General features: G+C 42.8%; 1 protein-coding gene across 2 annotated transcripts in view; it reads right to left on the bottom strand.

Moving 5' to 3' along the window:
* PTPRB (protein tyrosine phosphatase receptor type B) overlaps positions 1-15,765 on the bottom strand; it is a 125,171-nt gene that overhangs the window by 22,997 nt on the left and 86,409 nt on the right. For both annotated transcript variants that reach the window (XM_069584639.1, XM_069584640.1), the window contains 8 exons: positions 14,670-14,948; positions 13,993-14,142; positions 11,139-11,382; positions 5,799-5,905; positions 1,660-1,759; positions 469-552; positions 351-368; positions 149-230 (listed from right to left, as the gene is read on the bottom strand). In XM_069584639.1, coding sequence (XP_069440740.1) covers positions 149-230; positions 351-368; positions 469-552; positions 1,660-1,759; positions 5,799-5,905; positions 11,139-11,382; positions 13,993-14,142; positions 14,670-14,948 — 1,064 coding nt within the window. The remainder of the gene's footprint in view (positions 1-148; positions 231-350; positions 369-468; positions 553-1,659; positions 1,760-5,798; positions 5,906-11,138; positions 11,383-13,992; positions 14,143-14,669; positions 14,949-15,765) is intronic.

Here is a 15,765-nt window from a genome sequence, read left to right as displayed (position 1 = left end):
TGGATTCAGGCATAAAAGAACACTCAGTGAGACCCTAAGTGCCATTCTAACTCCTGAGCCCAACTGGGATGTGATTCCACAGTGAAGGCTGAAAGGAAATTCTGCTAAGAACCAGGGATGCTAAAACATCATTGCATTTGAGTTGTACCTCGTATTCCTTGGATAGAAGATAGTTGGAGTCAGCCTGCAGCTTCATGAAGTGCCCTTCAAACTGATTTACTTTTATTGGGCTATGGTTAAAAACATAACAGAAAGAGAAGAAAATTACTGAAGAACAGGGAAAATGCCTTACCCAGTCCCAGTTCTATTTCAAAAGCAGACAATAAAGTAATTAATGAGCTCTTTCTTACCAAGAAGTCTTCCTGCTACTGTGAAGAGAAGCCAGAAGTAGAAAGATCTTGTTAGCAAATTTCATGTAAGGCAATCAACTCCTCTTTCAATAAATAAAGTGAAGGAAAATGTGCTCACCCTTTCTGGCCCAAGTTCAAGTGGACTGACAGTGGTCGATCCCGACGAATGCTCAGACGGGCAGAGGGCCTTTCTCGACCATGGCTGAAACACAAGGGAGAGGACTGATATTTTGATTATGAAATAATTTAAACAGATTTCTCCGTCTATGGTAAGGCTGGGCTTGCTTAGTCGCTTCTGTCCAACTCTTTGCAACCCCATGGACTGTAGCCTGCCAGGCTCCTCTGTCCACGGAATTTTTCAGGCGAGAATACTGGAGTGGATTGCCATTCCCTTCTCCAGGGGATCTTCCCAACCCAGGGATTGAACCCAAGTCTCCTGCATCTCCTGCCTTTGGAGATGCAAGTGGATTCTTTACCCGCTGAGCCATCAGGGGAGCCCGGATTTTTCCACTTACGGTAAGGGTGTGCATGTTTGTACAAATATGGATTTTTCAGTACATGTATATTTTACACTCAGCCAACATCCCTTTGAGGGAGGGAACAGAGAGGAAGAACATAAAGAAACAGATTTTCCCCACTCAGAAACAGATCTTTGCAATAGCTGAAGATGTGTCTTCTGTTTTTGGCTACAGGTCATAATCACTTCCCACACTCTCAATAAAGCTTTCCTTTGAAAAAAAAAAAAGACACACACACAGTAAACCTTAGATGCAAGACACGACTGCAAAGGAGAGGACAATGTGCCAAAGAGAAGAAATTCCCTAAGGAAAGAGGGCATGGCATTGGGGCCACACATGTTTAGTTCTTTTTGCTCCCTTCTTAGCTTAGCATGGCGGATAGGAACCACAAAACTGAGATGGCACCCATACTTTTGAGAATAGTTCAGAAAAGCATTTTGGAAACATTAATTCATAGACATCTCTGTCTTCACAAGGTAAACCACACACATACCCTTGCCCTCCCCCTGCCCCACCCCCCGCCCCGCCCCGCCCTTGCCAGAGGAGCTATTTCACATTCAACTGAGGGTACAGATGGCCCCTCATTCCTTTGGTAAGGATAAGACTCAGCAATGGTATGCAAAAAAGTGAGTCATGGTTCTAGGGTTTGACTCTTGTTTTTCTTAAGAAACAAAGTGACTTAACCTGGAGAAATTAAATGATTTCTCCCTTCTTTCTTTTCAGGCGAAAGAGCATTTTCAGTTGCATCTTTAAAATTGGGAACCCAATTACCAAGGGAACTTGGTACTCACCTGGCTTTCCGTCTGCAGATGAATAAGGCAACAACAGCGACAAGCATGCCAATTAAGAACAGACCAGCACTCACACCTTCAATAACTCCAAACAGAGGCTCTACAATGATCCAGAGGGCAACAAGAAACCCAGGTGGGAAAATTAGTGTTAAAAAAACAATAAAAGAGCTATGGGAACCCGTCTCCCTAGTGGTGTTATTGTAGAAGAATTCAAATGATGCCCACATTAAGGCATTTACGGTCATTTAGTCATTAACTGTGTCCAGCTCCTTTTGTGACCCCGTGGACTGTAACCCATCAGGCTCCTCTGTCCATGAGACTTCCCAGGCAAGAATACTGTAGTGGGTTGTCTCCATGGTACCTTTCTGACCCAGGGATCAAACCCACGTCTCCTGCATTGTCAGATAGATTCTTTACCACCGAGCCACCAGGGAAGCCCAAGGCTTTTACTATCTAAAGCTTAGGAGTATACAGCTGAGAAGATGAAACATGAGCTACTACTATGTAATGGTGGGTTGGTCATTATACTTTCGAAATTAATGATGTTCAGCTTATAAATTAATTGGGACTTCATTTGTGCTTGTATGAACAGCTTGGGGCACTTGAGGTAAAGGCTAGGAGTTTGCCAACAAGGTTAAAATGCTATTTCATTTGTTACACAGCATCTGGGACATTAGCAAATCCAGTGAATTGCTCAATTATTTTAATGAAATTCCATGTTTATTAAATGATCTGATATTGTCACTAAGAGTTTATAAGAAGGTAGCCCATTTTAAAAACAGTTTTCGAAATGTAATTCACATTCCATACTATTCACCAATTTAAGTTGTACAATTCAATTATTTTACATTCAATTTTGTAACATTTTTATCATCCCCACTTTGCCAACAAAGGTCTGTCTAGTCAAAGCTATGGTTTTTCCAGTGGTCATGTATGGATGTGAGAGTTGGACTGTGATAAAAGCTGAGTGCCAGAGAATTGATGCTTTTGAACTGTGGTGTTGGAGAAGACTCTTGAGAGTCCCTTGGACTGAAAGGAGATCCAACCAGTCCATTCTGAAGGAGATCAGCCCTGGGTTTTCTTCGAAGGGAATGATGCTAAAGCTGAAACTCCAGTACTTTGGCCACCTCATGCGAAGAGTTGACTCATTGGAAAAGACTCTGATGCTGGGAGGGATTGGGGGCAGGAGGAGAAGGGGACGACCCAGGATGAGATGGCTGGATGGCATCACGGACTCGATGGACGTGAGTCTGAGTGAACTCTGGGAGTTGGTGATGGACAGGGAGGCCTGGCGTGCTGCGATTCATGGGGTCGCAAAGAGTTGGACACGACTGAGCCACTGAACTGAACTGAACTGAAAAGAAGCCCCATGCCCCTTAGCAGTCATTCTCCATTCCCTCTCTCTAGACCCTGGCAACCACTAACCTACTTTGTCTTCACAGATTTGCCTTTTCTGGACATTTCGTATAAATTGAGCAATAAACACGCTTTTTTGTAACTGGCTTCTTTCACTTAGCGTGTTTTCAAGGTTCACCCGTGTTGTGGTATGTGTCAGTATTTCATTCCTTTTTATGCTGAATGCTGCCACTGCTGCTGCTAAGTCGCTTCAGTCGTGTCCAACTCTGTGCGACCCCATAGACGGCAGCCCACCAGGTTCCTCTGTCCCTGGGATTCTCCAGGCAAGAACACTGGAGTGGGTTGCCATTTCCTTCTCCAATGCATGAAAGTGAAAAGTGACAGTGAAGTCACCCAGTCGTGCCCGACTCTTAGCGACCCCATGGACTGTAGCCTACCAGGCTCCTCCGTCCATAGGATTTTCCAGGCAAGAGTACTGGAGTGGGTTGCCATTGCCTTTTCCGTTCATGCTGAATAATATTCTATATTTTGTTTAGCTATTCAGCCATTGACAGACATTTGGGGTATTTCTATTTTTTTGGTTATTTTAAATAATGCTGCTATGAATTTCCATATACAAGTTTTGTTTTCGTTTTTCATGGGTATATACTAAAGAGTGGAATTGCTGAGCAAGGTGTAACATGAGAAACTACAAATTGTTTTCCAGAGAAACTACATCATTTTACATTCTACAAACGACGTATAAGGGTTCAGATTTCTTCATATCCTTGCTAACGCTTGTTATTATCTTTTTGATGATAGCCATTCTAGTGGGTGTGAAGTGGTATATCATTGTAGTTATGATTATGTCTAATGATGAGCATCTTTCCATGAGTTTATTGGACTCATGTGTATCTTTTTTGGCAAAATGTCTACTTGGACCCTTTGTCCATTTTTAAATTGTGTTGTTTGTCTTTTTATTATTGAGTGGTAAGTGTTCTATATATTCTGGATACTTGACCTTTATCAGATACAAGATTTGCTAATAGTTCCTCCCATTCTGTGGGTTATCTTGTTTCACTTTATGGTGTCCTTTGAAGCTCAAGAGTTTTTAATTTTAATTAGGTCCCATTTATCTGTTTTGTTGTTGTTGCTTATGCTTTTGGTGTCATAGCCAAGAAACCATTTCCTAACTCAAGGTCACAAAGACTTCCTCCTATGTTTTCTTTTAAAAGCGGGATCATTTTAGCTCTTACATTTAGGTCTATGGAGTAATTCATTTTTGAAGTGCATTTTAAGCACTTGGATTTGTTTATTCAATGTTGATTTTTAAGATTTAACAAATCAACATGATCATCTTTCTTTTAAAGTGGTTAATATTCTTTTTTTTGTATATCTGTTTACTATCTTTCTTTACTGGACTACGTACAATTTTTGTTGTATAACAATAATCTAAATAGCGAAGAATAATGTTTACAAATCCCATAGTTAACATTAACTTGTAAGCAAACACATCTAAATCCTCTTAACTGTGTTCTGATTCCTTTTTGGTCTGAAAAGTGGGAGATTATCCTATATTTGGCATAAATAGATGGCAGTGTTTGTGAGGCTGAGTCATCTTTTGTCATGCAGCATGAGAGACTGTTTTAGCTCTAAAGAAGAACTTCCTGAGACCAAGCACTGTGAAAGGCTGGGTACAGGGAAAGGCTGGACAGATAATGGTACCAAAGAACAATGTGCTAAAAAATAAATCTATTCTCAGCATGCTGGAACTATTCCAAATCAGTGCAGTGCAGAAGTTAAGAGGTCAGGCAGAAAGTGCTAGAACCCAGCTCTGCTATCTTGGGCAAGTTACATAAACTCTTGCTATCGCAAATCCTCACCTTTAAAATGGGGGATGGTAATAATATCTACCACAAAAGGCCGTAGTGAGGATTAGATAAATTATTCTAAGCGCAATGCTTAAAACTGCAGCTCCACAGAGAAGACAAAGAGTCAATATTAGCTATTATTATATTCAGGGGCTTCCCTGGTGGCTACCTGGTAAAGAATCCACCTGCTAATGCAGGAGATACAGGTTCAGTTCCTGGGTCAGGAAGATCCCCTGGAGAAGGAAATGACAACCCAGTCCAGTATTCTTGTCTGGGAAATTCCATGGACAGATGAGCCTGGTGGGCTATTGTCCATGAGATCGCGAAAGAGATGGATAAAACTTAGCAGCTAAAAAACAATGTTATTCAGGCTTTCCTTCTGATACAGTTTAGAAAAGTTTCTTTCAGAAATTTATGTAAAGCCAAGTTAACATTTTTTTTTAATCAGGTAAAAGCAACATATAATAAACAAAAGGAAAGAAGTTCCTTCCAGTCTTTTTTTTTCCTATGCATTTCTATGTATATATTTCATATCCACATTCCCGTTTACAACTTGAAAGCTTTTTATACCTACTTCTGTTTTGGCCTGTGTCAGCTCTTTATCTGAATGTTCTTCATCCACTATTTTTTAAAAAATTCATTTTTAATAGATAAAAAAATCTGGTATCTCTTTCTACCTTCTTGACAAGATAAATCTCCTTTCAGTCCACTCTGCTACAGAAGTTGTACAATTTCTCTAATCTACATCAAATCATGATCATATACAGATTACATTCCAAGCAAAAATAAATGATCCTCCCACCATCAGCCAAGTCCCCAGTCTCTTCTGGGTTGGGAAGCAGGGAGCCTGAGGTCTAGCCTCTTGCTAGAGGCTCTTGTAGGTGACGTGGTGGTTGGCAGACTATGTCAGATGGATGAAAAGGTTAGCCTTACCTGACTCAGTGGTGATGGGCAAAGAGAAAAATGTGTCTGAATAGAGTGGTTTTGTGAATTCCTTCAGGTCCTCATCAAATAGCTGGGTGAAAGCCCGAATGCTGATTCTGAAAAGAAAACCAATTTATTTAAGTACAAATTAGTGGCTGACCACAGTAGGGCTGACTGGAGAATGTTTTCAAGGAGAAACGGGGGGGGGGTCATCTGGTCGACATGCATGTAGGAGAGGGTATGAATTATGAAATCAGAAGGCCCTGGCATCATGCATTCATGCATCATTCATCAAATATTTATTGAGCCTCTACTGCGTGCCAGTGCCTGTCCAGGAGCTAGATACACTGCCATGAATAAGTCCCTATCATCTCAAGGTTTACATTCTTGAATATAGAACTGAGCTTAGTAGGCTGAAGTCATAGGGCAGCGTGGGAACAAAAAATCACTTTCTAACATCTAGAGTATGAGCTGCAACATAGGTAGTGAGCTCCCCGTCACTGAGGGGGTTTAAGCAGAGACTGGAGAACCAACTCTCAGGGGATCTGTAGGATAACAGCCTGGCAACTAAGTTAAAGATTGGCTTGGGCAACCTCTTGAGCCCATTCTAACCTGAAGTTTCCCAGACTGTAGGTTTACTGAGAGTAACAAGATTGGTTTATGGGGGGAAATTTTTTCTAGGGTTAATTTAAATCATATGAGAATGAATGAATGACTCTTTTTTTCCTTAAAAAAGAAATCTAGGTCTGCTTAACCCAGGAGTATCTGGGCACATCCTGTAATAATGCTGAAGCACTACCAGCATTAGCCAGCTGGGATAAACTGTTCTGACCTTTTCCCCTCTCCTTCTAACTCATGCCCAGGTCTAAGTATAATCTCCTCAATATCATCAAGATTATATTGATCAACCACGTCTATAATTTCCACATCTAAAAGACACCTTCCAAGCCAAAAGTGGTACTTTCAGGGATAACAGACTATTGGTGGAGGTATTATGCAATGTCCCCAGAGAGTAACAAGCAGTCAACATGTACTACATGGAAGGGAAGGAGCTGGTGTGTGTTGATAGTATAACAATGCTTTGGATGTTGAAAAGAGTCTCTCCAAAGAAAAGAGTTTCTTTTATTTGTATGCTGATTTGTTAAGTGTGAAGAACTTTTACAAACATGATTCTATCTGACCATCTCTAACCTTTTCAGTGGATTTGGAACCTGAAACTTGGGGAGATTCCATTTCTCACTCAAGATTATAGAGAAAGCTGGTGAAAGATAACCAAACTCAGGATTTTCTGACTCCTAGTCCAAATCTCTTTCTCTTGGCTTAATTTTGGTTTAACAGCAGTGACTTCTGTTGGAGGGCTGTAAAAGGGCCTGGGCTGGGAAACAGGGAGTGTGAGGTCTAGTTCTCACTATCGCTGATTAGATGAATGGTTCCTACAGTTCTTTATGATTCAGTTTTCTCATCTGTGAAATAAAAGCACTGGGGGTATAACAACCTTGACAGGTTCTGCTCTGGAATTCTAAGATTCAAAGGTGCAAATGCAAAACACAAAATGGGTCTAGATGAATCAGGGCCTTTAGGAACCCACGAAGGAGATAACGCAAGAGCTCACTGCATTTACTACAGCTCTTGCAGTTACTGTAGGCTTGGCTGAAAATTAGGCTATCAACAGGAACTCTGCCCTTAGAACCCTTCCAGTAATGGATGTCACAACCACATTCCCTAGCCCAGCACTTAGCACGCATCTGGAATCTTGCCCCATCCTATCTTCTCATTTTTGTCTTCCTTACTACCCCTCGATATGACCCTCACTTTGAAACTTGATTATTTGGGTTTGTTCTTCTCTAAACAATTTGTGTATTTCTGCCTCTGCACTATGACTGTTTCCTGAACCGTGAATCTACTTTTGCCCCTATATCCACATTTTCAAACCCTTCCCTACTTTTCAGTAGTCAGCCAAAATGATACCTCCTTCAAGAAGACTTTTGGACCTTCAGAGCATTTATTTACCTACAGCCCTCTTAGGTCCTTCAACATTTCTGCTATATTTTATAGACAGGTCTTCTCTATATGCATATAAGATTATTTTAATGAACTGATATGTAATGGTAAGTTTTTCAACTTTAAATATGTCCAGAATCAGAGTTCTACAAAGCTATAGATCATGTGGTTCAATTTCCTTCGTTTGAGGAAAATGAGGTCAACAGGAGCAGATTATCTGATCGTGGTCACATTGCTATTCTATTTAGAATAGAAAACAAAGCCAGATCAGCACTTCCCCAACCTCTGTGCTGTTTCTTGCCCATCATGATGTACCCATTCTCTTTCCATATGGAACAACACTAATTATATACCCAGATAACAGGAACCCAACAATGAATGGGAAGACATTAAACATTTGTTGGTATAATAAACTTGCATATCAGTTAAACCTAGCATTTTCCATTTCTTGGCAATCCTGATTTTTATTTTTCCATGTTCCTTCCTGTCTACCTATTCTCTCTGGGAAAAAGATGCCTGATAGCACTGAGGGTCACTATGGTGATTATCATTGTGAGACTGGCATAATTCTGCCAGCACGGAGCCTGGGTTCAGCAGCTACCACACAGGTGGCTACTCGGCATATGGTTCTCCATGCTCATATCAGGTATTATCTGCCTGGCATGCTTTTCACAGGAGTGAACTAAATACAGAGAGAGGAAAGCTGTATCCTGGAAAACACATTAATGCAGCAGGAGTTGATTAAGCTATAATCAGAATGTTTAACGTTTCATAGAACGTCTTGGCTCATTCCCTTATTTGCTCATAAACATTTAATGGCATCTCTTTTGTGCCAGGTACTTCCCATATCATTTTGTAACCAATATCATGTCTGTCTCCACAATTTAGTCTGTGAGCTTTTGCAGTCTTGTGAAGAAGGTGAAAGTGAAAGTGTTACTCACACAGTAGTGTTCAACTCTTTGCGACCCCATGACTGTAACCTGTTAGGTTCCTCTGTCCATGGGATTCTCCAGACAAGAATACTGGAGTGGGTTGCCATTCTCTTCTCCAGCAGATCTTCCCAACCCAGGAATCGAACCTAGGAATTTCCTGCATTGCAGGTGATTTCTTTACCGTCTGAGCCATCTGCCATTGCAGGAAATGCAAGAGATGTGCATTCCATCCCTGGGTTGGGAATATTCCCTGGAGGATGGCATGGCAACCCACTCCAGTATTCTTGCTGGAGAAAATCCCAAGGACAGAGGAGCTTGGCGGGCTATAGCCCATGGGATTGCACAGAGTCGGACATGACTGAAGCGACTTAGAACACAGACAGAGACTGGGCGCACTGGAGGTGGAGCTGAGGGCCCCACTGCCCAGGTGTGGGTTATCAGGGGTAGCTCAGGGCTAGTTGTGGGTTGAGCTGGCTTTTGAAGTGTATGAAGGAATTCATCAGTCAGACAAGAGAGTGGAAAGCTTCCCAAATAGAGTAAAAAGAATGTGTAAAGCCTCAGAGGTATAAGAGAGACACGTCAGATTTCAGGGAATTCTGAGGAGGGAGGAGTAGTAAATGGGTGGAGGGTATCAATACTTGGAGCGAATGGTGGGGGACAAAGCTGGTGGGCAGGTGGGAGCGAGAAAGCTGGGGCTTTGTGTGCCCTACTCTGGGATCTTCACTTGCTCCTAGAAGTGAATGGGAACCACTGAAGGACCTTAATCTGGAAGGGACATGACCAGGTTTGACCTGTCATCTATATGACTCCTCAGGATAGTCCTGTGATGTTTTGCAGATGAGAAAAGTGAGGATCAGAGAACTGAAATGCTGTTTACAAAGTGACACAGCTAAACAGTGGCCACACTGGAAGCTGAATGCAGGGGCTCTTCCTCAGACCTTGGGTACTGTGATGGACAGGAAAGAGTGTGCTGGGTAACGGGGCCCTGGTCCATGCATGAACTCTCTCTAGCTTCTTATTCTCTTTCTTAAATGTGGTAATCACTCATCTCTCCTCTCTCAAAAAGCAAACAAACAAAAACAGCTCAGCTTTCCAACTCACAAAGAGAAAAGAGCCTTTGGGAGAAATTTCCTCAAATTTTCCAGAGCCCAATTGACCGAGGGGTTGAAGTTTCTTGATTGTAATAAGAACTAAAGTATCCTGGCTTTCTGATCTCTTTTATATTTCTCCTTTGCTCTGAGATCTCATCTCCTTCAGGTAGGCTCATATAGCTTCTTCTTGAAGCAAACATCGCTAGTGAGTTTCTGTGTGTTCACTCTGGAGGTGCCAATCTTGGTTGGGGCGCAGCAGCACTTTTGTGGTGAGTCCTGGGTGGAGGTATCTATGCGGAATTACTGTCCAAAGGGAGCCATCTGTTTTAGGCAAGATGTTGGCTTGACCGTGCCGATGCAAAGCAGGGGTGAAGAAGGTTCTCGGGTATGATGCCATGTCACTGTCTCCTTTCGGAGCTGGCAGAAAGGTTTCTGCTGAATTCAGAGCGAATACTCAAAACGTGTAAGGGTTAATAAGACCTGGGCACTGACCAACCAGAATGGACACTGGCCCATAGAGAACCTGACTGGCTGCCATCTGGCTGGACATCAGGTCTGCCAACACCTAACGGAAGGCACATCGTCTGCGAAAGCACTGATCCTGGATTCCCGCAGCCTTGTTTCCAAGATGGCAGCCTACGTTGTCTATCTCTTGGGGACTCAGGTTTGGGATGCTGTGTATACTTATTCTGCTTTCCGGGAACACGGTGTACATGAAGGGTATGGCTAGTTCCTACAGCTGGAACAGTTGGCTGTAGGAGTATTCCCTGAGGCCAAACCAATTAGCTGCTCCTTTTTATCTGCCATCTTACTGGGAGGAGACGGTGCTTCCATTCATTAAGGGGCCTTTCCCTTCAACAGTTCTGTCTGGACCAAAAAGAACATTCATCTTGTTATGCCTTAGCAGGCAAATAAATAAGTGTAATTCCAGTCCTCACTAAAAGTGGGGAAAAAAAAAATCTCATATTTCTTGAGTCTCCCTAAACTTAATCTTTATACATGGACATTTTCACAGGTGTTAACATGGTAAATAAATCACCTGATTCATCCTAGAGAAGTTTTAGGAGAAAGAACAACCTATTAAAAATCTTCAATTCTTCATATAATGAAGTGGAGCTTTTGTACAAGGCCAAAGGCCCTCTTTACCCATTCCCTGTGAATGGAGGCAGGAATACAACCTTTATAAATTAGCCAGTAAAATGCAGAGCACTCTTGTAATGTAGGTCATTAATCTACAGGAACTCATGGGCATCAGACGCCCCGACAGCTGAGCGCCCAGTGATGGAGCACGTCCCTCCTGGTGAAATGATGGTAATACATCTAACCTGTAGGCCGTGCGCGGCTTCAGTGGCCCGTCACAAAATTTTTGCTGATTGGGATCACATTTTCCACCCAGGCTCTCCATCTCTGCTCCAAGCTTAATGTTGAAACTCTTAGAGTTGCTGTCAGGACTTTCGGCACATTTGCTGGCAAAGTAATCGGTCTGATACACCCGAATGGAGGCGTTGTGCCTGTATTCCAGGTAGGAGGGCAGGGGGTGCTGTGGCTCTGGCTTCAGCTCGTCATTGCCTGGAGGAAGAACACCCACAGTGAGGGACTGACTTTCTTGTGACTTCAGGGATTTCTAACTAGGTTTCTGAGGTTACCTTCCCCACCCACGATATCCCTAGTCATCTCTGGAGTGCAGACTTTGTGATACCGAAGGGTGCTGTGAAACTTTCCCAATGAAATTAATCTAATTCACTTTTTCTAAAATAAATAAAAAATTAAACATAAATAGTGTATATACGACATTTTATATATGCATATGCCAAACACAGGGGCTTCCTGGGTGGCTCAGTGGTGAAGAATACGACTGCATTGCAGGAGACACAGGTTCAATCCCTGGGTCAGGAAGACCCCCTGAAGGAGGAAGTGGCAACCTACTCCACTATTCTTGCCTGAAAAATCCCATGGACAGCGGAGCCTGGCGGGCTACACTCCATGGGGTCACAAAAGAGTCAGACACGACTGAGCAACTGAACAGCAGCAGCAGCGGGAGCTACACCAACACACACACACACACACACACACACACACACAATCATTTTTCTAGGAAATAAAATATGCATATATGAAAGGGTGGCTCATGCATCAGACGGTAACGTGCCACAACTCCAGAAAGTTGGGTACTCCCCATCGTGAAAGTCAACCCACTCAACAAGCTCTCTACTTGCCAATAACCATTGTAGCTGAGCGAATAAGGAAATCCCTGTGACCTGGGAAATGGGGAAAAGATAAGAGAAATCAGGTCTGAGGCCAGCGCAGTCGCCCTACATGCATGCTTCCTGCACCACGCCCAGTCTGATAACTACTCCTTGTCCTGCTCCGTGTCCCGCTCTGTTATCTTGAGTACAATTTAATCCTGGCTCAAATCTGGGCCCTTGTGCAGAACACTTCCCAGAACTCTTCTCCTGTCCACCCAGCTGCTGTGTGTTTTGGCAGGGCAAACTCGCTTTGATGTTGGCCAGAGGAAAGCATAATTAGGAAGAAAAATATTAATAGAGATTGGATCCCATGTACAGTGAACTTTAAGGAGTGATATGGTGGGGGTTCTTTGTGTCCTGGACTCTTGTTTGATAAAATTTGCTCAGGATGAGTGGCTCTTGGAAATATTATCTTGTTGGACATAGTTAAAAGGAAGGTTGCCTTGAGGGAGAGTATATATGCTATAAATGACACTTATGTGAGCCGGTTTGTTATCTTAGATCACCAGGGGAGCACAGTCCATCTCCATGGACATCAGTCGTTGAAACCCACCTGGCTGGAGAACACAAGGCTAAATTTTGGGGTGTTATTTTTTTTGGCTGCTGACATATTTAGGTAGCAAAACACTATCTTCATTGCAGCCTACTTAAACTTAAAATCTCTTCACAGTTCACCTATTTATCTCCAACTACTATGTGTGAGGAAATCTGGGATGCAACACTGACCCTTGAAATTATTGAATCAATTATGCATAACCGGCTTTAGTACAATTCAATAAAATATAAAAGTACATGTGTGCTGAATCACTTTAGTCATGTCTGACTCTCTGCAACCCTATGGACTGTAGCCCGCCCAGCTCCTCTGTTCATGGGATTCTCTAGACTGGAGTGGGTTGCCATGCCCTCCTCCAGGGGATCTTCCCAACCCAGGGATCGAACCCACGTCTCTTACATCTCCTGTATTGGCAGGTAAGTTCTTTACCACTAGTGCCAGCTGAGAAGCCCTAAAAGTACCTAGTGAGACTAAAATACCATTCAGCTCCGACATTTGTCATGGCAGGTTTAAACCTTCCCATTGCCCACCAATGAGTTAAAATAGTCAGGGATGCTCGAGAAACTCCAGTGCGGCATCTCAAACAATTATGAAAAATATATGACATGCAGGATATATTAATATCATTCCAGACACAAACATCTGCTGTGGAGAAATAACACACAGGACCTCAGTGGCAAAAACAGATATGGACCTGTGTGTCCCCAGATGCAAACAACTGAGGATGATCTGATAGATGCTGATGTCATAAGCACTAGAGCTCTTACTTGGTTGAATGGAATGTTATTATAAGAATCACCTAGAATTTGCCTGTTACATAAGAGTTAGGTAACACGGAATCATTTAGTAGACTAGATAATGAAACATATTGAAAATTCAGTAGAGAAAGGAGGGATGCTTTTCATGATCATTTTTTCCCTCTTTCAAGCGTTTGAGCATTTTTGTGAATTGGTGAGTGGTTTGGGAGTATATGATTGGTAGAGGTATTTGAGACAGGGAGTGGGGAAGACAGACAAAGCACGTTGCTGCTTAATGGCAGAATAATGGAGCTGAATGGGACTGAATGAGTAGTAAAGACTGAATGAGTCAGCAAACGCAATGCATTTCCAACAGTGCCGGCAACAGCAACAAGTAAATGATGGTTATTGTGATTATTGATATAGTTGCTATTATTACCCATTTAATAATTAAATCCTGCAAATAATAGGCTTCCAGTAGGTTTTCTTTTTCTTGTTACATCTCACTGCAATCAGCAGAGATACAGCGAAATGATACAAAAATTAAGTTTTCTTCTTTTAAAAACTTGTCACAGAAGGAGCCCCCACAGCTGACTTTCGAGAAAGTAATCCTGTGTCTTGGAGTTAATTCATGATCACTTACCATCAGCCTCTCTCACCACCACTGTGAAGTATTTCACAGCTCCATTGGCGTCGCTGAACCAGCTGCAGTTGAAAGTAAAGTTGATGGAAGATTTGCTAATTAGCACATCCTTTTTATTCACACGAATATGTGGAGGTGGAGGAGGGGGGCCTGGAAGAAGGATGGGAAAGGAACCAAGAAGGGTCACAACTATGCTTTTGAATATAAAATATTAGTGAGATGAAGGTCTTCACTCACCTACATCAGGCTGCACCTGTGTCATGTGTGTGTGTGTGTGTGTGTGTGTGTCTCTAATGCTTGAAATCAAGGAAACCTCCTCCTCTCCTGAAGGGAAGCCGGCAGAGGAAGTGACTTGCCGGTGGCACATTAAACATAACGAAAGAGGCAGCTCCTCAGCAGGATTTCCTGGAGTTTTAGCATCAGATTGCTTAAAAGCTCTATTATGGCTCTTTCTACATCAGGCAAAGAGATGTATTTAAACACTAATTCATTCAGGTTCTTTAAGACCATTTAACTTGTTTGCTGCCAGGATACTTTACACAGAGAAATGTTTATACTTTTCAGAGCCTTTTAGTCCTCTTCAAGTGACAACAGGACTCGCTAATGCGGAAGTGAGCCACATACACGCGAACAAGGGTGATGGAAGCACAGAGGAAGGCACACCCAGGGACACTTACGGTCTATCATGGTGATGGTGCTGTCCTCAACCACCTCGCTGGTCATGCCGGCCGACTGCACCTTGATAGACACCAGGTACCTCTTATGAGGCACCAACATCATGATGTTAAGCAGAGATTTTTCTTTCTCCAGCTTTCTGGAGAACTCAACTTCTTGAGTGTCCATTTTCCGGCACTCAATGCTGTACCCATCAAAGTCAGAATCGGGAGGGATCCAAGAACAGGCAATGGCTGTAGAGTTCTGAGGGCGGCAATGCAGGTTCTGTATCTTGTCTGGCTCTAAATAAAAGAGAGGGAGAGACACTTCACAACTCTGGGAGACACATTTTTAGTTCCTTTGACTCCAGCTAGCTCAGAGATCTAAATAAATAACTCTCGATCTTCATGTGAACAGCTTTTCATAGGTCTCCAAGGCAATTTCTGCCTACTAGGCCGCCTCACTTGGAACAGTGAAAGTTAAAATGCTGTCCCTTTAGGAAAATCCACCAGGTGCCAATGTGATTGCAAACATAAATGTCAACAGGGACCCTGAAACCAAGCATCAGATAGAAGGCAGGAGTCAGACAGAAGGTGGGGCCGAGTAGCCTAGAGGTTAACAGTGCAGCCTGATCTGCCTGAATTCAAATTCTGTTTATCAGCAATGCAATCCTGGGCAAGTGATTTAACATATCTGTGGCCCACCTGTAAAGTGGGGAAGTTAAGAATATCTACTTCTTGTGGTTCAGCTTCCCTCATGGCTCAGTGGTAAAGAATCTGCTTGCCAATGCAGGAGATACGAGTTCAATGCCTGAGTCAGGAAGATCCTCTGGAGAAGGAAATGGCAACCCCTCCAGTATTCTTACTTGGGAAATCCCATGGATGGAGGAACCTGGTGAGCTACTGGCAGTAGGGTTGCAAAAGAGTCAGACGTGGCTTAGCAACTAAACAACAGACACTTCATGTGCTTGTTGGAATGACTCAGTGAGTTGAAATGTGCACAGACACCTAGCACAGGGGCTTGCATGGTAATTGCTCAATAAATTTCAGTTCTTTTTTAAAGATTTATTTTATTTTGGGCTGCACTGGGTTTTCTTTGCTGCACACGGGCTTTCTCTAC

Source organism: Ovis canadensis, chromosome 3, assembly GCF_042477335.2.
Source record: "Ovis canadensis isolate MfBH-ARS-UI-01 breed Bighorn chromosome 3, ARS-UI_OviCan_v2, whole genome shotgun sequence".
In the NCBI taxonomy this organism is placed as follows: domain Eukaryota; kingdom Metazoa; phylum Chordata; class Mammalia; order Artiodactyla; family Bovidae; genus Ovis; species Ovis canadensis.
This window is presented reverse-complemented; position numbering and strand designations above follow the sequence as displayed.